Here is a 20,394-nt window from a genome sequence, read left to right as displayed (position 1 = left end):
CTTCTCGCCGCCTCCTTCACCGCCCGTCCCACCCGCCGGGGGTGGGACTCGAACTCGCGGCTCCTCCGCGCGTTTCCCGACCCCCGCGGAGGGCGCCGCCTGGGCCTTTAAGCCCCGAGCGGGGCGGTCCAGCGGCGCCCAATGGGAGCGCGGCTTGCTGGCAGGTGGAGGGGGCGGGCGGCTGCGGGGCCGGGAGCAGCCATGGCGCGGGCGGGGCGGGCGGCTGTAGCAGCGGGGCCGGGTGTGCCGCCGCGGGGCCGGCGGGGGAACAGCGGCCGCGGCCCCGCGGAGCGCCTGTAGCCGCGGCCGGGCCGCAGGCTGGCGAGCCGGGGCGCGCTGGCGGCGGCGGCGGCAGCGGCGGAGGAGGGAGGCGGGAGCCAGCCGCCGGCCGCGCCGCCGCCGACGCCCCACAAGAAGATGAAGAAGCGGAAGGAGCTGAACGCCCTCATCGGCCTGGCTGCCGACGGCCGCAGGAAGAAGCCCGCCAAGAAGGGCTCGGGCCACCGGCTGCTGCGCACCGAGCCGCCCGCCTCCGACTCCGAGTCCAGCTCCGAGGAGGACGAGTTCGCGGCGGCGGGGGCGCGGGGCCGCTGCGGCAAGTGAGTCCCCGGGGCTGCCTCAGCCCGGGGCCGGTCTCCGGGGCGGTGCTGGAGGCGGCTGCGTGGCCTTCGGCGGGTCGGCTTCGCCGCTCTCGGGGCGTGTGGGCTGCCAGGGAGGACCTGAGTGTGTCTGGCCCAACAGGTCGGCTGGCTGGGGGCAGGAGTAGATCTGAACCGCCCTCTGGCTTGTTTCCTTGTTTCTTGTTTTTTCTTCTGTTTTATGCTCACCGCAACTGAATTCTTGAGAGCAGCTCGGGATCGGCTGCTTGAAGTGCTGAGCGCGGTTATGCCGGTGTGCTCGGCACGGCACAATCCTGTACCTGCGAGCTGACGCGGTGCCGGGTTTGTCATGGACACGACGTGCTTTTGTCAATAGATAAACTTTTCAGTAAAGTAACAGCGGTATTAACGGGCCACTGAGACTAACTAAAAGTAGGCACGTTGCAGAGAAACTTATGCTTTTGCAGTTTAGGATAATCTAGAAGTGCTTGTCATAACATTATGGCAATACCCTCCCTTGAAGCCTGCTTTCCAAGCTATCAAGCAGATGTTCCTAACATAAGTTTATGTGAGCAGACCAGGAAATTTTAGTAAGAGAAACCTGACAGCTGCTCTTAAATATGCTAGATGTGCCTCCTGAGGATGAACTGAACACAGAGTAATAGCCCTGATCTCACTGTATAGCCTTATTTATTCTTGGAAAAGCTCTTCCTTAGCTCTTGTCAGCCAAAATGTGTGCTGTTCCAGTGCTGTCTCTTACTTTGATAGATCAGCATTTAAAATAAAACTTTTCTAGGGACTGTTGAACATTTGCAATTTGTTGTTTTTGTTTTACCCAGGGGAGACTATCTACGATGCTGCAAATTCTGTTACCCGTTATGTGCGTTTGTCATTCTTGCGGCTTGTGTGGTAGCGTGTGTTGGCTTGGTCTGGATGCAGGTGGCTCTCAAGGAGGATCTGGATGCAATAAAGGACAAGTTTCGAACTAGTGAGTATAAATGTAACTATATATTTCATATTCGCTTTGTGCCACATGAAGAGCTTTAGTTGCCTACCTGCTTATTCAAAGTTTTGAAGTACTGAGTAGACAAACTGTCCCCGAATTGAGGAGTCTTCTGAGCCAAAAACACTCAGAGGCTGGGCGAATCGAAGACAAATGTTATATATTCTTTGCCTGCGCTTTGTCTCCTGAAGAGCAGGGACGCTGGTCTAGGTGGGCTTGCAGTTGCTGGTATGTACATTTCTGACATTCCTGACTTTGATCTTGGGAGTGCTGTCTTCCAAAAGAAGCCCCTGTTTAAAAAGAAAAAGTTCTGATCAGGCCTGTGAAAGCACCCTAGGGGATTTTGACACATCTCTTAATTTCTTAATTTTTTTTTTTTTTTAACGGAAAAGGCTGTTCTTGTCTTGAGCTCTTTTAAAAACTTATTATGCTTGCTATGACGTTACTGCAATTTGAATGTTGCTTCGGTATTATTTTTTTCTTTGTATCCTCTGAGTTTTTATCTTGCTTGCATTGACCTGTTCTTGTTCAACTTTTATGTTGTGTTGCATACAGTGTGGAGTTACATCATCTTTAATACTTCAAAGTATGGAATTACTGTGAAGCATTTTGCTTGTAGGTCTCGGGTTCTCCCTGTCCGTGTAGGATTTCAATATTATAACTTCTGTAGCGCTGAGGTGTAATGAATGGTGAGATTTGCATGTCACGTATGCTCTTGGTTCTCTGTACCTCACCTCTGGACACAAGATATGTTTTAGTGCCTTATTTTAGTGGTGTTTAAAATCCTATATATTGAAAAAGGCAAGGATAAGCTTTGGAGCTGTGTGAATGGAGCAGAATAGAGCAAAGCTTAAGCATTCGAGCAATCTCTGTCTGCTTCGGGGAACTTAAGTAGTTACGTTTTGCCTGAGGAGCACTGCTGTTGACTGCAGGTTTTGTCCCGTAACTTTGGTCTTCATCTTAGAATTTTTACGCCCAGGACATAAAGGTGACCTTAAAAATAAGGCTGGTTAAATTAATTCAAAAATGAAGAGGCTGCTAGGCTGGAGGTAAGCAGAGCGCTTGATTTGCTTGTGGTGAAAGAGGTTTTGAGGAAACGTGTATAGAAATTCCTTGCTGGTGGTGTTTAGGACTTCCTGTTCGGGTGTGTAACTGCTGTGAGATGGGGAGTTGTCTGTCAAGGTGGAACTGGCTGGCTGGGAGTGAGAGAAGGCATTGCTAATGGATAGGCTTTTATATTAATTGATACTGAACTCTGAAAGTTAGCCGTAACTGGGCGTCCACTAGTTATGGAGGATACCTTCAGTTATAGGCGCTGCCTTGCGGCTGTCAGGGTACCAAACAGCTCTGCAGTAACTGTTTCTGTGTCCGGGTAAGCTGACTGCTGCTCTTCATGGACTGATCTGCTTTAAGTATGTACTGGCAGTAAAAATTTTGCAGGATGACAACTTTTGTTGGCTTTGGTGTAGTTAAGTTTCATCATTCCTGTTCTACACAGACCTCTTTGTTAAAGCAAGTTGATCTCTCTGAGCTTACTGTCTGGCAATTACAGATGTGCTTGTTTTTTCCCCTTAATAGCTCTGACAGAAAAGCCGTGTATTTAATAGTTGGTTCCTTACCACTATAATAACATGCCTAGAAGCTGGACGGGAGCCTCATAGTGAGGCACAGCATTAAAAACAACAACAAAACCCCAGCAAAAATAACCTGGTTCTAAAAGGTAACATTGTCCTTTGGTGAGATGGGTGGGTGGATGGAGAAACAAAGGTATGGGATCTGTCTGTCCTAGAGCAGGTTTGGAAAAAGAATATTCCTCTTCTGAATCTCCATCCAGACTTTTTCCCAATAAGAGCAGATTCCCATGGCAGTACTTGTTAATGTTCTGTCATCCTTTGAACAAACTGAGTGTGGTACGAGTGCTTGTTAAAATAAGACATCTTTGCATCTAGAATGTTTGGGGTAGGGGAAAGTTATTGTAGTGTTTCCCTTTGGTTGTTAGTAATGATGCTAAGAATGCATATAACACTTAAGAGTTTTTTGGAGCGCTAGCAAAGTTAAGTGGAGTCTCACTGTACGCAGTGAGAGCGGCAGAACAGAAAATACTTTGTCTACAAGAGCCTCTGAAACATCAGATTCAGATTGAACTGCTTTTGTCAAATGCATAGTTAGCTCTCGGTCTGTTTTGTCCTTTCGAGGTCTTACTTAACTGAAAGTGTTATTTGGATCTTGAGCGATCAAGACAGGTTACTCTGTACCTAGAAATGACTTTTAGGACTTGTTTCAAGAAAAAATGGGCTTTTGAAGATGCATGGCTTTCCAGTTGTGTATATTCGGGCATCCACTCCATGGGCATGAAGCACTCCTGAAGGCTTCCCTGTTTAACTGGAGGGACAACGCATGGAAATTTGTTCTGGGAGCTGCAAGCTATGTACCATGTAGGTCCCACTGCTCTTCATGGTTCGTGGTCTGAACGATGCAGGTTTGTTGTGGAGCATTCCAGTGCTGCTTTACAGGGTGGAAGTGCAGGTTTTGGAGAACGCTGTCATCTCCATCTCAAAACCTTTGTTTATTTGTTTCCCAGATCTAGGGATTTAGGATTGCCTAACAGCGATTGCAGCTAAACAGCTTAGTCACTGCAGACCTGGAAGAGCTGCATTTCTGGGGCTCACTTGAATTGGTTTGAGCTGCGTGTTTCCCTCTTCCTGTATTATTAATTGCAGTAATAACTGACTTTATATGACCTTGTTTACTGATTTGTTTACCAACAGACGCTAGTGTATAAGCTTACTTTTTTTCAGTTGTCTTTCTGTCACATGGAACAGCTGTAATCATGTTAATCTCTTTGGAATTCACTTCATCGCCAGCAGCCCCTTTGGAGGCTTGAAACGGGCACTGAGGTTCATTTCACGTGCCTCCTTTGCTCTGGTACCGTTGGCAGTTCTTATTTACAGTCCCTTTACTATTCCATGTCCCTCTGTGAAAGTAATGTAAAATAACTGCGCTAAATAAAGACCTACTGAGGCTTGCCAGAATGATAGTACTTCTGCAGTACTGTCTCTCTGGGTTCTCTCTGCAGACATTAGTACTCTTAAAAAAGAGCTGTCATTCTGAACAAACACTTAATTCTGAATTGGCAGTAAACCCATATGTAGCAACTGTTATTGCCTTCTTTCACTGCTGTAGATGTTGCTGCTTGCAATTTGTTTTCTGTCTTTCAATGTTGTTTACCTGGACTTTCTTTTTTTTTTTACAACAAATTTATCTATCTTTTTTAGTGGAATCTAATCAAAAGACATCATTCCAAGAAATTCCTAAACTGAATGAAGACTTGGTGCAGAAGCAAAAGCAACTAGAACAAATTGAGACTGGAGAACTGGGGCTAAATAAAATTTGGATAAATATTACAGAGATAAATAAACAGGTGAGAGGGATCAGTGTTGGTTTTGAAAAATAATAAAATATTCCATTCAAATTTTTTTTACAGAAATTAATTTCAGTGCTGAGCTTTTATCTAAGGGCTTCTGTGACCATATGCTAAACTTTTATTTTTAAAGTTAAAATGGAGTATAAGCCTCATTATTAAACAAGCAAAAAAATTTGAGCATCCAGTTGGACTGGAACTGATTGTAAAGAGAAGAAATAACACAACTAGTGGAAAGACTTCACAGTTCTCAGGTTCTTTTCAGTTCTGTGTGCAGTTCTTAATTTTCCTGCCAAATAATCATGATATTTATGATGAAAGATTTGACATTTCAAATTTCTGAGTGTATCTGCAAACGTTTCAGGTGCATGGAAAAGAGCTGAACCAGTGCAAGTTCATGTTGCTACAGATGAAGTATTGTTGTCTCGTGAATATCAAATCTGTTAATACACATTTGGAATCTGAGCTGGTGTAAATCTTACCTCTGTTTACACGGCTCGAACTAAGCCACTTAACAGAAAGCTGTTTCCTCAGCTGCTGTATTAACTCATGCTTCAAACAAAGCACCCAGCAAGGCTCCTATTGAAATTCTTGCCTTGGAGGATAAAAGTTCAGAGCTGCTCACAGTTAGTGGTATCAGGAGGTGTGTGTGGGGAATCCTCCCTGACACTGGTGCTTTGGGTTTAATTTTTAAGAGTACTGAGGTGCCTGCTCAGATTGTTCTTTCTTCAGTCCCGTGCGGTGGTTAAGTGCTTAATGGGGCACATAAATATGTTTGAAAATCTGACTTGCTTGCTTTTGCATGTGGCAGTATGTGTTATCCACAGATATTTAGGTGCTTCTTTGGACTTTCAGAACGCTCTCATCTGCACCTGGACATTCAAGATACTTGCACATGGTTCTTTGCAGGCTCTCAAGTTACTTCAGGGTCTGGTTGCAATCTAAGCCAGCTCTTCTGGGGATCAAAATTTAGTTACTTTTTTTGTTTGTTTGTTTTTTTTGTTTTTTCCCATGAATTGTTGGGATGTGCCACTGGGAGTTATTTCAGCCAATATTCACAGCTGTGGAACCAGAGACTCTTCAAGCAGATCAGTGTTGACCTAATGTAAAATTAGGATCTTGCCCATTTCCTCAGCTTGTGAAACAACTTGGGGTTTGTTTTGTGTTTGTGTTTTTTTTGTTTTTTTTTTTTTAACCAGACAAAAGTGGGTTTTATCTGCTCTACTTTTCTGTTGTCAAATGCAAGAAGAAATTATTTTTCTCTGTTTTGACTATTGATGGCTACAAATCGATCTTAAAGTGATAGTGTTAGCAATTAATGACTAGCACGTAGTTGTGTTTAATTTATTTGACAACCTCTCAGTTGGAATGAACAAGTAATCTTGAAGACCCATTGAATAACTGGCTGTCTGGGTCAAGAAGTTGACAGAAACTGAGCTAACCCACTGTATCTAAATTGTCACTGTTCCACTTCTGTAGCAGAAGGTTTGGGTGACAAGTGTAACTTTGCCCATCACTCAGCTAGAGAAGTTGCACGGCTTTGCTGGGTTATGTCAGGCAGGTTTGATTACTAAACGGAAGTGGATGACTGTTTTCTCTGCGTAAAGGCTTCTTGCACAATATTTTAAATCTTTCTTGGCCAACGGCCTCTCTCTAAGGCGATGAATGTGAAATGGACAGAAGATACCTTTTTGAAAAGAGGAGGCTTCTATGGCTTTCATTCAGTTTTTAGAAAGAAATCTTGCTTCTGTTGCCAGAAGCAGAATATTTTTAATGTAGCCTAGGCAGAACTTCTAACTTAGAGACAGGGGTGTTTCGTGTGTGTGTACATATGTAATTGTGTCTTGCCTTATGTTTTAATGTTACAAATTAAGTTATTAGTACTGGGGAAGGTCAGAATCAGGATTATGTTTACTAATTCTGAATATTCCTCTGTGGTTTTAGATATCACTATTGACCTCGACAGTGAATCATCTCAAAAACAACATAAAGTCTGCTTCTGATCTGATTTCTCTTCCTCTCACAGTAGAGAAACTAGAGAAGGCAAGTACTGTACATGTGGCTATTGCTAAAGGTGTTCTGTGCAGCTAAGCTGCTGCTGGGCTCCTGGGGACAGCGGTGGCAACAGGAGTTACCTGAATTGCATGTGAGGAATATTTCCTTCTCGTGCTTTTGAATTGGACTTCGTATACTTGATATTGTATAGTCCCATGATAACATATGGCACATAAAAAATTTGAAGGCCTTGTTTGTCCCTTTCTGGAGATGCATTTGGTTATATTATGCTGTCACTTCTTTACCTTGGAGCTGATCTTTCTGGATGCTTTCCTTCAGGTTGCTATTCTTAATATCATTTAAGACACTTGCAAAAAGTTTGCAATTTTACAACTCTGCTTGCAAATAGGTGGCTTGTTTAGCTTTTTTAATTGGAAAAGAAAATGGATTGCTTTCTGGGAAACATCTTCGTCTTGGGCAGTATGTAATTCTACATCTGACTCTGCATTTACAATCTTGAGGCGGGTAGGGGTCTAACCTGGGAGCTGTGCGCCTGGAACATTAGCGTGGGAGCTTTCTTGGTGTTCAGCACATGCACAGCAAAACATGAATTGTATTGGGATGGTTTTCTGACAATCCCTTGAAAGATGGGCACTACCGGGTGACACAAACTTACTTCTGAAGTGACTCTTAATACAGTGTCTTACCACGTGCCTTAGCCGAGCGTTCTTTACCAAAGAACTTTCCTGTTTATTTTGGTAAGAAGAATGGCATGTTGAAACTTCCCTGGCTCTTCCATGGCATTTCTGTTTATTTAGCAATAACCATTTATATTAGGCTAACACTCAGCACTATAACATTTATATTGGTTGGTCCAGTCCTTGTGGCTTTTATGTGTTTCCACTTCTCATTTCCTATCCCTTCAAAATTAATGTATAATCAACAAGCTAGTCATGTTGAAAGCAATTAGAGTGGTTTGGCTGATCAGGCTGCAAGGATTTATTTTTCTGGGAGGAGTACAAAGCTATTTCTTAAGCTTCTAATTTGCTGTTATGAGCATGCTGGATTTTCCCTGTGTCATATCAGAAGTCAGTCTTAAGGCAGTATGTAGTCTGGACCCTGCGCCTACTTTATATATATGTATAATATAGAAAAACCTTGTTGTCATCTTGCTGCCTTCAGTACTGTCAGGGCAGTTCAGTGATGTGCTGAGCAGCAAGGCTTTTTCATGTTGAAATAAGTCCATCTTTGGTCACGCTTCATGAAAATCAAAGATCTTGGGCACTTTAGAGTTCTTTCCAGTCTCTTCTGTTGAGTCTAAGTAGGGTGTTAGAAGTGGCATCTGTTTCCACTGCTCACTTGATGCCATCTTGCTTGCATTTATGTTTTGGAAGGTTGATATAATAAAAACAGAGCTGGAATCCTCCCAGGAGGTATATTGTGAGGTGTTGAGTGTAGAAAATCTATTCTGAGGCTTAAATACCGTAGTTTTAATGGTTTGTAAGTCTGATGTTAATGAAAAGTAATAGGTTTCAAAACTTGGACTTCTTTTTGACCTCTGTGTGTATGCTGCACTACCTCCTGTCACACAGGAGAACATCAGTGGGTGTAGATGGGTGGCCTGGCTTTTGATAGCCCTGGTGAAAAACCTCTTGCTCAATTATGCATTGCATCCAGCTGGCTTTGGAATTATTTGCCTTTCTTGGAAGAAGTCATCTATTAGCAGTCGTGGCTAACAGGGGGAGGTCCCGGTTGACTGGAGGCTAGCAAATGTGATGCTCGTCTACAAGAAGGGCCGGAAGGAGCATCTGGGGAACTAGAGGCCTGTCAGTCTGACCTTGGTGTCAGGGAAGGTTATGGAGCAGATCATCTTGAGTGCCATCACGTGGCATGTACAGGACAACCAGGTGATCAGGCCCAGTCAGCATGGGTTTATGGCAGGTCCTGCTTGACAAACCTGATCTCCTTCTGTGACAAGGTGACCTGCTTAGTGGATGAGGGAAAGGCTGTGGATGTTGTCTACCTAGACTTTAGTAAAGCCTTTGACACTGTTCTCCTGGAGAAACTGGCTGCTCATAGCTTGGACAGGCATACTCTTTGCTGGGTAAGAAACTGGTGAGATGGCCAGGCCTGAAGAGTGGTGGTGAATGAAGTCAAATCCAGCATCTAGTCACAAGTGGTGTTCCCCAGGGTTCAGTATTGGGGGCCAGCCCTGTTTAGTATCTTTATCAATGATCTGGATGGGGGGGTTTGAACGCACTGTCAGTGAGTTTGCAGATGACACCGAGTTGGGTGGGAGTGTTGATCTGCTTGAGGGTAGGATGGCTCTACAGACGGATCTGGACAGGGCTGGATCCATGGCCCGAGGCCAATTGTACAAGGTTGAACGAGGCCAAGTGCCGGGTCCTGCACTTGGGTCACAACAACCCCATGCAGTGCTACAGGCTTGGGGCAGAGTGGCTGGAAAGCTGCCCAGCAGAAAAGGACCTGGGGGTGTTGGTTGGCAGCTGGCTGAATATGAGCCAGCAGTGTGCCCAGGTGGCCAAGAAGGGCGATCCTGGTTTGTATCGGAGATAGTGTGGCCAGCAGGACTAGGGAAGTGATTGTCCCCCTGTACTTGGTACTGGTGAGGCCGCACCTCGAATACTGTGTTCAGTTTTGGGCCCCTCACTACAAGAAAGACATTGACGTGCTGCAGCATGTCCAGAGAAGGGCAACGAAGCTGGTGAGGGATCTGGAGCACAAGTCTTCTGAGGAGCGGCTGGGGGAACTGGGGTGGTTTAGCCTGGAGAAAAGGAGGCTGAGGGGAGACCTTATCACTCTCTGCAACTACCTGAAAGGAGGTTGTAGCGAGATGGGGGTTGACCTCTTCTCCCAAATAACAGGTGATAGGACAAGAGGAAATGGCCCCAAGTTGTGCCGGGGAGGTTTAGGTTGGATATTAGGAAAAATTTCTTCACCAAAAGGGTTGTCAAGCATTGGAAGAGGCTGTCCAGGGAGTTGGTGGAGTCCCCATCCCTGAAGGTGTTTAAAAGAGGTGTAGATATGGTGCTTAGGAACATGGTTTAGTGGTGGACTTGGCAGTATTACGTTTACGGTTGGACTCAAGGATCTTAAAGGTCCTTTCCAACTTAAATGATGCTATGAAAAGGCTGCTATTCTTAAAATAGGATTTTGGTTTCCTTAAACCTTTTTCCCTGTAGGTACTGTTCCTGAAAATGGGGAGCTGCCTGCTGGTGTTAAGAGTCCTGAAGGATTACTGAGGGAGTTCCCCTTGGACAGCGGCTTTTATTCAGACTGACGAAAGGTGCTAAAGGTGTCCTGGGGTCCTCCAGGGCAGAGATTGCTTACTGAACCTGTGTTCAGACTTGCAAAATGAAGAGCTGGGGGAAGATTTGTGTGGATTTCGTTTGAATATAGTCTGCATAGCTAGAAGGTCACTTCAGTGCCTTAACAGCTTATGAGCATAGCAGGGTCACAGGAAAGGGGGAGTTTTAGATGGGTTCCGTTTATTTTAACGGTTGAAGAAAGTATTAAAAATGGAATGAGAAGCACAGGGGCATGCTCTGTCCCACTACTGTGACTTCCACTAGTGTTTGTGGATGTCCTAGCTGACAATCTTACTCTGATAGGTGCTATGCTGTCAGCTGCTAAAACACCAGTGCAGCTATACAGAGTAGTTACTTTCTAAAGTTAGAGCTGAAGGTAGGGGGAGTTCGCATAGGTGAAGGTAAGGGAAGGATGAGACAGGAGTAGTCAGAAGCAAAGGCAGCTGTCAGCACGCTGGCTGCACCTGCTCAATTCATGGGGGCTTTCCTGATGCTTCAGAGCTATTCTTTCATTTTAAAAACGGCAATACTTGCTTGGAAAATCTAATCTGCAACCTTTGGCACACTAGTTTAGCGGTGTGTGATGTGTCTGATGGGTAGCCCTCAAAGACAATTAAGGCAGGATAATTGATGATGTCAGCATCCTTGTTTGTGTTCAATACAAATACTCCACGTAGAGAGGAGGTAAGGTGTCTTCATATCAGGATTACTATTATTTTTTTTTTTAATTAATGCCAGAACATTTGTATTGTTTTGGGAGTGGGAGTAGCAAACCTGCAATTTTGGTTATCTAGCTTAAGCTCTCATGGTGCAGAGTGTGTCTTTGTTTATTGTCCTGGAGATGACTGATATAATTTGCGGTTTTGTCTGCAAAGAAAGTTCTGAATACTTCAAATTCACGTGCATATTTTTGTGGCAGTCTGCCTGCCGTTTCATTAACAAAACATTGCCTTTAGCAGACTGAAACTTTGGGACAGTGCAGTTTGACAAAGGCTGAGATTTTTGTTGTCTTCTTTATTCCAGACTGTAGCGAACATAGGGAGCACGCTTACCAGTGTTTCTCATGATGTTGAAAATATACAGACAGCTATCGAAGAATACAAGAAATCCACAGAAATACTCCAGAATGATGTGGTAAGAAAATGTACTGATTTAACACTGCATTTTAACGGTTACCTGCCTGATATGAAGCAAGTTGAAGAACTGTGGTGGATTTCTGCCTTATGCCTTCAAAATACTTTTGAAGTTTCAATAGGTGTTTGTTGGTATGCTAATAAGCTCATTTTCTAATCACTCTGTGGCGTCTCCGGAATCGTACAGGGTATGTATTTATCTGAAGCCAGAATTGTTGGTCCCTGTGACGCTGCTTATCCTGCAGATTTTTGCTTCCTACTGCACAGATGTGGAGCCTTGGGAATCTCTGCTTCTGTGTCATGCAGGGTACTGCTTATGGTAACTGTCTGCACTGTTTTAGGATTTGGGATGGTGGAAACATTGAGATAGTTTGTTGGCTGAATTAAGGATGTATATAAGGATGAAATTACTGAGCATCTTTACCATAAACTACTCACTGTATTTATACTGACCTCTCACTTGGGGTTAACAAACTGAGCCAATAATTAAAGTTTTTCAGCTGAACTGCAATACTTTCATAAGAATATTTGCAGATAAAATCTAGATTTAGACACACTATAAAACTTGATTCAGTCAGTGGGTGCTACGAAAACATTGCAGATATGGCAGTGTATATGGTAGCAGTGAAATATGTATCATAATACTTCGTTAAAGGGAGAAGAGCTAATTAGGAGGGTTTAATTAAAATAAATTTGGACCTTATGTGTTTGAAAGAGAAAACTCTGTATTAGCCTAGTTAAAATGCTGCATGCATAACAGGCATGAGTGACTATAAATGTAGCAAAACATCCTTAGCTACAGCCTGCCAGTCATTAAAAGCTTAGGCTTTTTTTTTCTTTACAGGCACTTGGTAACATAATTTTCTACTTCTTTCCTTAGAAAGAATTAAAACAGATACCTTCACTTCCTTCCACTGTTGTGCCAAGGACTGAGAGAAATCAGACAGAAAACTGCAAAAAGGTATTTTTCTCTCTTGCATAAGAAATATTGGCACAAGTAGTGCTGATACGTAATTTTTTGTGTTTTGCAGTACTGTAGCATACAAAAAAAAGTATGGTTTATATCAAGACAATACAAATAGCATCCTTCAAAACAAAATTTGAGATAATTTTGCTGTAGTTTGTTCTTGTGTATATGCAAACAGAAAAATACCTTAGTGTGAGAGTAGTTTTTTTTTTATGTTCCAACTGGGTGAGGAATAAAAGACTGAAACTAATATCCAACCAATTATAGGTGTACTTTACTCATGTAAATGGAAGTGAGTTAAAGGATTTTTATGGAATGGATTTTATGGCAGGTTCTTGCCAATCCTTGCAAATTTGAGAGTGGCATGTATTGAGCCACCCTCAGTGTAATGAGGTGAGGAAAGCAGGGATTCAGCAACAACAAAAAAAAAAAGGATAATGTGTGGGTGTTTAGCCAAATGGGTTGGGATGGAATGACTGCGTTTATTTACATTTAATACAGTTGATATCTTCCTCAAAAATGAATCTTGGGTATAAATATGCCTAGTAAATGCTTTCTTGGGAAAAACAGTTGGTATGGTTACTAAGCTTGCCCTGGAAAATTAGATGAATAGGCTTTCTGTGTTTGCTGGCACAGCTGAAGTGATTACATTAGCAACAAAGAGGTTAGCCCTGAGGAGGACTCTCAGCTTCAAACTTTGAAAGCTGGAATAACTTTATGGAAGCTTCCAGTTGGATGTTTTCAGCGGTGTCGATGGAGAGCCAATCTGAAGTCTGCCCAGTTAAACTGGGTCAGTCACCATGTTGTTAATAGCAAGAGCTCTGCAGAGGTTGAGTGAACTGACATGTGCTGGTTTTATATTTCAGGAAAGCCAGTCACTGCATGCAGCTTTGGAAGAGCTGAATAATACTGTAGTGGCGTACCAAAAGTTGAATGACCTCAAGCTTCTAAATGTGGATTCAGCCATTGGTAACCTTAGCCGGGGGGTTATGCTGTTAGAAAACTCTCCCCTTGCTGTGAATAATCTGGACAAAAGAGAGAACTTGTCTACCAGTGTGGTAAGTATTTGATGACTAAGGGTGTCTACTCGGGCTAGTAGTTTCAACACTTTCTATACATTAAAGATAAAGCTTTTCAAACCTAAGTAAATAAAATGTTAGAATGAAACTTGAGACACTTGGGATTTCATTTTAAAAGGCTGGAATTTGTTCCATGTTTCTGAACAGATAACCAATGTTAAGAGTATCTCTGAAGTAGTCATTTCTTCCCTACAGAACCTACAGAAAAATATCCAAAACACTGACATTTAAGACTTTGGTGACTGCTTAATTGGACGGGATTCACAAACCTTTTTAACTATGTTTTAGGAAGGTGCTCTGGCATGGGTCTGTTAAAACCAGTGAGGAGCTAGGTGGGCCTCTGGATTGTTCAGTGGTGCCTAAATGCTAAAAAAATATATAAAAATTAATACTAAATATGTTCATAAATCCTTCCAGTGTTTTCTGTGTGCTATACTGGTGCCAGTCTCAGAATATGTTCTGCATGTTTAGCAATAAGGAACATGCTGACCTTGCTGTGGTAAATTGCATAACCCACTTTCTTCATGTTTATTCTAGCATGTATTTGTCCTGTTTTGTTCCTGCTTCATGCATGCCAAATTTGAAGGAAATAAACTCTTTTGCAGAAAATAATAAGCACATGAATAAACTCGTCTCTCCTCTGTTTTTCCTGTAGGGGAATGATGCAACTACCTCTCGAAAAATGGAAAATGAAGATAAACTAGATAATGAAACTCATTCAAATAAAGAACTGAAGGTAAAGTATGGAAACAAATTACTCTGGATTAGTAGAGCATGTAATTGTCTTTATAATCATGTTTTAAGTGAGACTTAAATGAGGAAAGATCTGCAAGCAGGCTAGTCTGATCAGGTTTCTTTTAAAAGTCCCAAGTAGAAGGACAGCTTATCCACCGCATTTTGGGGGCAGGAAGTCGATTAGGATGGAAGAAAAGTTGTAATAAATTAAAGTCTTGCCATTCTGACTACATATGGGATAACATAGCAGAGCTGTGGTAATATCCTTCCGTGCAGCTGAAAGAATCTTGGGAGGTTCAGACCATGGGCCAGTGGAAGAGGGGACTCTGGCAGCCACCTCGTTTGAGTACCCATTGCCATGCTCTCAGCAAAGCTAGCCTGACTGTTGTGGGTTCGCACCACAAATGGGGTTACGGCATTTATCCAGGTTTAAAAATTTTCTTGGGTTGACGTAGAGAAACTTTGCGCTAGTGGAGTCTGGGAATTGATGAAAGCCGCTTCTCAGTAATGATCTGATGACCGACTGTGAGCAAATTTGACAGACTGAGTGGCCAAATTGTGGGCTGGGGATAAGAGGCAGCACTGCTGAGGTTAGTTTCCATCTTCTGGAAAGAGGGCAGGTGAGTGAACTGGCTACGCTGTGAGTTCTAGGCTTGGATTGATGTGAACTCAACCTGTCATCTGGACCCTACTCATAAAAGCAGCAAAGATGCTCCAGATTAGTAAATGCTGTGGTTTTACTTTGACAGAGATATGGTGACTCCTGCACTAAGGTAGTCAGTGCTGCAGACAAACGTTTGAAACAATTATGCAATTCAACTAATGTATAAATGTTCACTCCAAGTGTGTTTGTTTTATATTACAGTTTTTCAGTGTTGCTCATTTATATAAGAAATATGGAAATTAAATGTCAGATTCTTTTGAAATCGGCGTCTGCAAAATAGTTGCCTACTTTTCAGGTTGAGGTACCAATTCTATTGTTGTTTTACAGACCATGTGAATTTATTCCTTGCATCTTTCCATAGATTTTTTCTTTTTCTTTTTTTATTTTTAAATCTTGTTTATCATTTTAAACTTGATTAGCCTGGAGACCTCCAAGTCACTCAAAAGTACTTACATATTTTAAATTACTTCTTTTCCCGATCTTCTCCATCTACTGAAGGGGTGCTTTTTAAGGATTTTTTTTTTTCTGCATATGCAGGAAACAGGAACTAGAGATTCTCAGGTATCAAAACTAAGAGAGAAGCTTCAGCTGATCAGTGCTCTTACAGGCAAGCCAGAAAATGACAGACCCATTGAGACATCAAAGAATGGTAAGAATGTTGTATAGTAATAATCCATAAACCTGAAGGTTCCCCGTGTAATTCAAAGAATAACAAATGAAGGTGGATAATTTAGACTGTTCCTTAAGATTTTGGTGAAGATTATTTCAGTTGAAGTGGTAGGAAACTGATGGCTCTAAACCAGAAAGCTATATATGATTACAAAAGTTTGAAGGTGACTTTCCGTGTGCGTAGCAGCATTCACGTGCATCAGTAGCTTGTGTTTGAAGGCGTACAGTGATTAACCTGTAGAAATTTATACCCAGCAACATCTATTTTTGCTTTTTCAAAATCTAAGTGTAACATAGAGGAAAGGTGTGCATCTGCTGACTTGTCTCAGTTCTGCACTTTTGCTGTATATATTTTCAGGTAGTGCTGAAGATAAGATTTAAAATCCGTCTTTACAGTAGAACTGTGCTGCTTGTTAATTTGCTAAGCAGCAGCTTGGAAGTTTAGACCTTGCTGTTGGGGAAGATAGATACCTGCAGTGACAAGGTTAAAACAACCCAGGTGGGCAGATGTAATTAGCTTAATAAAGCTTGTTCAGCACTTCCAGACTGGGAAGTAGAAAGCACTTGCAAGTCATTTGTTGTATGGGGTTTACAAACACACATCTCCTACTACAGCATGAAAGATTAAAGCTGTGTAACTGTCCCCAAAAAAAGTTTCCTTCCTTCTCGTCTTCTAGTTATTGGTAAAAGGGGACAACACTGCTGTATCCTAAAACGATTTTGCAGCATTCTTATCCCATACAGCGTCTGTGATGAGAAGAAAAAAAAAAAAAAATTGAATTTTTTTTTGTTGTTGTTTCTGCTAACTGGAATTCTGTGAAATTAGTAAGACTAATAGAAATTGTTTTGTACCAGTTGAAAGTAGTCCGAGTACCACAGCAAAGCCCACAGACCTTTCCAGGCTGGCTTCAAGGTCAGCTGATGACAACACAGAGAGTAACGGGCAGCTGAGACATCTGTCCTTACCAGGAATTTCCAGCGTCAAAGGTATGTCCTTTCTAGGCTGACCTTTTCTTTTTCTGAATGTTTCATGTAAATGTTTAGGACACAGTAAGTATAACTGGAATTATGGTAGTGTGTCTGGGAATTCTGGGAGAAGTAAGGTCAATTTTTTTTTTTAAATAATTAAAAAAAACCTAAATGAAAAGACTAGTGTGTAAAAGAAAAGAAACTGGGATTTAAACAGGATGTGAATTGTAATTGTTTTGAACGCCCCAGAGTTTGAGAGAGAAGTCAAGGGCAGAATTAGGGTGCTGAAGGAAAATGAAGTAGGTGTGAGTGTGTATGTTTTGGGTTTTTTTTTCTTTTCTTTATTTTTTTTTTTTTTTTAAGAGAACACTTGCCTGGTCATATGAATGGTTTCTGGATCTCGCTGTTCAGTCTCTTCAGCTACTGAAAGGGCGATGCTTTGCATCAGGAAATGAATAGACACTTTTCTCTTTATATCATCTGTGCTGTTGGTATAGCAACAGTCATTCAGAGCTTGCTTTTGTGGAGGATAACTGCATCTGTATGCAGTTTGTGGTTGTAGAATGGGCTATGAGTCGTGGCCAGAAATAGGGATTACTTTTTTCAGATTTAATCTAATTTAATCCAGAAATGTTCATGTGTTGTTTTTTTTTTTTTTTCTCCTAAACTGTTACTGACAGTTTGCAACAACACAGAGGGCAAAGTACATACTTGGGGATGCTTTATTTAATTACTAGGTAGTAAGACATAGTGCAGTAAAACTGGAAGAGCAGTTTGTAGGATATTCCTGTGTACTGAAAGGAGCTACTTTTAAACCCTTGTTCTCTTTGCAGATCTTCAGAATTTGTTTGAAAAAGCAACTGAAGACGCTGATGGAAAACTGTCCTATGAAGATCTTCAAAAGCTGCTTGGCTCTACAGCCCAAGAGTCACAGAGCTTTAAGAATTTTGACACAGACGGAGATGAGAAATACTCATTACAAGAACTGAGATTAGCTTTAGGTGTATAGGAGACATATTTAGAAATGTGATATTGGTGGATGCTACTGTAGCTAAAGGAAACTACGGGACATGAAAAACTACGTCTGCACTTTCCCAGTGTTTTACTGATCTTTGGAGCTAAATTACTGTACACATTGCCACCTCTTTTTTTTTGTTTGCATTTTTTGAAAAAAAAAAAAAAAAATCACAAACTTATATGTCAGTAGGACATAATATTGGGACTGTGTTAAAATCCAGAAAATTCCAAAACTTTGAAACATTTTCCTCTCATTCTTTCCTTTTCAAGGGAGTTCTTGTTTTTAATTTTAAATGTGTACATACTAAAATAAAACTATGGTTTTATATTTCACTGAAATTTGCCTTAAATTAGAGAGCTGCACTTTATGTAGAGCAGAATGAAATCTGTCTTATAAAGATGGGCTTCTTCTGCTTGTAAATATTTGAGATAGAGTAAATTACGCATATTTAAGGGGAAGTTTGTGTCAGGGGCCGTGTTGGTAGTAAGCTGTTTATAATGAGAGCCTGAGCCTAAAAGGGGTGGTTAAGAACTTCAGCTAAATTTCTAATTTTGACTAAGTATAACCATGAATGAATTTGGACTCAGAGGAAAGCAGAAGTGGTAAATCATGCCCATCTATAGCAGGATTTATTTTTTAAAGGGAAGAGTTGAAAGTTTTTATATCGTGAGCCTACAGGAGCAATTACCTGCCAAGTGCTTGGGTTTTCACTTCAGCATTCTTTTAGCTTTGCTGTATTGCATCCAGATTACATTTTGTGAGATGAGCCTATCTGTTTTTAAAGACTTAGAAAGTATTGAATATTTTTAACAGGTGCTTAAGAGGTGAGAGTCTACAACGCAGCCCGCAGAGTAGCACATGAATAAATAGTTCATGCCTTGGGTATGATCAGCGGTGTGGTGACGGTCTTGCTGACTGGTCGCTGGAGATCTTCTGGACAGGATTGCTGGTGCTGCAGGTTTCTTCCATCTGCTGTTGTTGGGGTCACTGATGAAGTGCCCCAAGTAGAGCTCCTGGTCACGAGGAGCGTGAGCAGGTGGGGAAGGCCCAGAGTAGACTTGTGGGCTGTTTCCTGACTAATGTGAGTATGATCACTTCTTGGTACCTTAAACTTTTGTGTTCTCACCAACAGAAGGATATAAAAAGCGGGATAGGAGTGTGTAATCACATCGGCGTTCTCTACTGATGCATGCTTTGTAAGTGAGGTTACCTTACGGTGGAGGAACTTAAGGGTTTATTTACAGTAGTGGATCTAAACACAGAGCTTTTTTATAACCTTCTGGAATACAGAAAATTACTTTTGCAGAAGGGATTCATTTGCAGGCTAGATCAGGACCAAGTTGGATGATTTTGCTCACAAATATTGCTGATCTTGTTGGGAATTTTTTGCATGATTAGTGAACTGAAGTTGCCCACCTTGCCAAAACATCAGTTTATGTGGAAGTTGGTCCATAATCATTGACTTCTATATACAACTTTGGACTGGATGCTTATAGTTTTATGAATAACTGTATTCTGGAAGTATGACTCAGTGAAGGAATGTATAAAATGGAACCCTGTTACCCATTACCTAGGCTTCTTTCACTATTGCTCTTCTATCCTGTTTGGGTAATGCAGACGTGACCCAATGTGGTGATACTTTTGATGTGACATTTGAAAACACAGTATTTAAACAAAACAAAACCAACCAACCTTGGCTTTGAGAGGACAAGAAGCCAACACTTGCTTCTTGCCACTTCCCACACCCTTTTATACACTACTGTGTAATTCCTTAACCAAATAAAAAAAAAGAAAGTAGCAATAAAATGTAACCATTCTGGTATTTTATTTGTACATACTGTATCATAGCCATACGCCAGAGTTTGCAAAATATTTTTGGAAGTTTGATTTGTACGGAATTTAACTTACCTTAAAATTTAAGGGATTATTGTATTGCTGCGTGACCCTGTTAGCGTTTTGTTTTGTTGCAGTCTGCTTTACGTTTTAGAAGGCTCTTCAACAGCAATAGTGAAACTGTTGGCTAGAGACAGCGTGTGCTGCTCCAGTGGCCCCGGAGCCGAGCTGGTCAGTAATTGGCGCTGCAGCACAGCTGTCCAGCGGTGCTGCTTTAATTTGCATGTCAAGAGCATAGCAGGTCGCTAATTGCTGTAGTTGCTGCTGTTGTAGGGCAGACTTGTGCTATTAATTTAACAAAATCCCATCATCCCCCAGTAACAGCAGTCGCTTTTCTCGGGCCTGGGGTGGCCCTGTGCTGCAGGCTGGGAGCACGGCTCCCCCCCCAGCCGCCGCCGTCCCGCCAGCGTTCTGCTGCGCTGCCGGTCTCCATCCCGCACGCTTCCCAAAAACCCCGGCGCTGGGTGCAGGCAGCCTTCCTCCTGTCTTCTGTTCCTGCTCCAGATGGTAGAGGGCATAAAGCCATGGCCGTCCTAAATACGCTTGTCCAGATCCGCTCTCTGCTGCCCTGAGGGGTCTGTGGGCAGCAGCTGGGGCTGTAGCTGAGACTTGCTGTGATTCTTGGTTCACTTCCAGGCCCTATTTGGGTTGGTTTGTTTTTTTTTTTTTTTTTTGGTTGGTGATTCCCGTGTAGGGACCACTGTGTGTGTTTCAGTTCCTGGCCTGTACAAGGAGCGGAGCCGCGCCGGACCCGCACCGCCCTTCCCCGCGCCGCCGGCTTCGAGCTACGGCAGCTCCGCGTTGCTTTATCGTGTGACGCGACATTTTAATTTGTCTCAATAAAAGTTCGTTTTCACTGTGCGGCTCCGGCCCTTTCATTGCTGGGGGGGAGGGCGGAACGGCGGGGCGGGCCTGGGCGG

At 42.5% G+C, this 20,394-nt stretch overlaps 1 protein-coding gene across 1 annotated transcript; it reads left to right on the top strand.

Moving 5' to 3' along the window:
* Positions 1-238: 238 nt before the first annotated feature.
* On the top strand, positions 239-20,335 carry EFCAB14 (EF-hand calcium binding domain 14). The gene is made up of 11 exons (XM_082484318.1): positions 239-599; positions 1,439-1,587; positions 4,878-5,023; positions 6,968-7,066; positions 11,371-11,481; positions 12,361-12,441; positions 13,314-13,505; positions 14,182-14,262; positions 15,463-15,574; positions 16,450-16,581; positions 17,397-20,335. Exons 1-11 carry the CDS (start codon positions 418-420, stop codon positions 17,570-17,572), a joined length of 1,461 nt encoding a protein of 486 aa, XP_082340444.1. The 5' UTR covers positions 239-417; the 3' UTR covers positions 17,573-20,335.
* The last annotated feature ends 59 nt before the right edge of the window (positions 20,336-20,394 follow it).

Source organism: Vanellus vanellus (assembly GCF_965231255.1).
Source record: "Vanellus vanellus genome assembly, chromosome: 5".
Taxonomy (NCBI): Eukaryota; Metazoa; Chordata; class Aves; order Charadriiformes; family Charadriidae; genus Vanellus; species Vanellus vanellus.
This window is presented reverse-complemented; position numbering and strand designations above follow the sequence as displayed.

Coding starts and splice junctions, on each gene's coding strand:
- EFCAB14 (XM_082484318.1), top strand. CDS start 418: ATGAAGAAGCGGAAGGAGCTGAACGCCCTCATCGGCCTGGCTGCCGAC. Junction 1,588..4,877: donor AAAGGACAAGTTTCGAACTA/GTGAGTATAAAT, acceptor TATCTTTTTTAG/TGGAATCTAATCAAAAGACA. Junction 15,575..16,449: donor CATTGAGACATCAAAGAATG/GTAAGAATGTTG, acceptor GTTTTGTACCAG/TTGAAAGTAGTCCGAGTACC.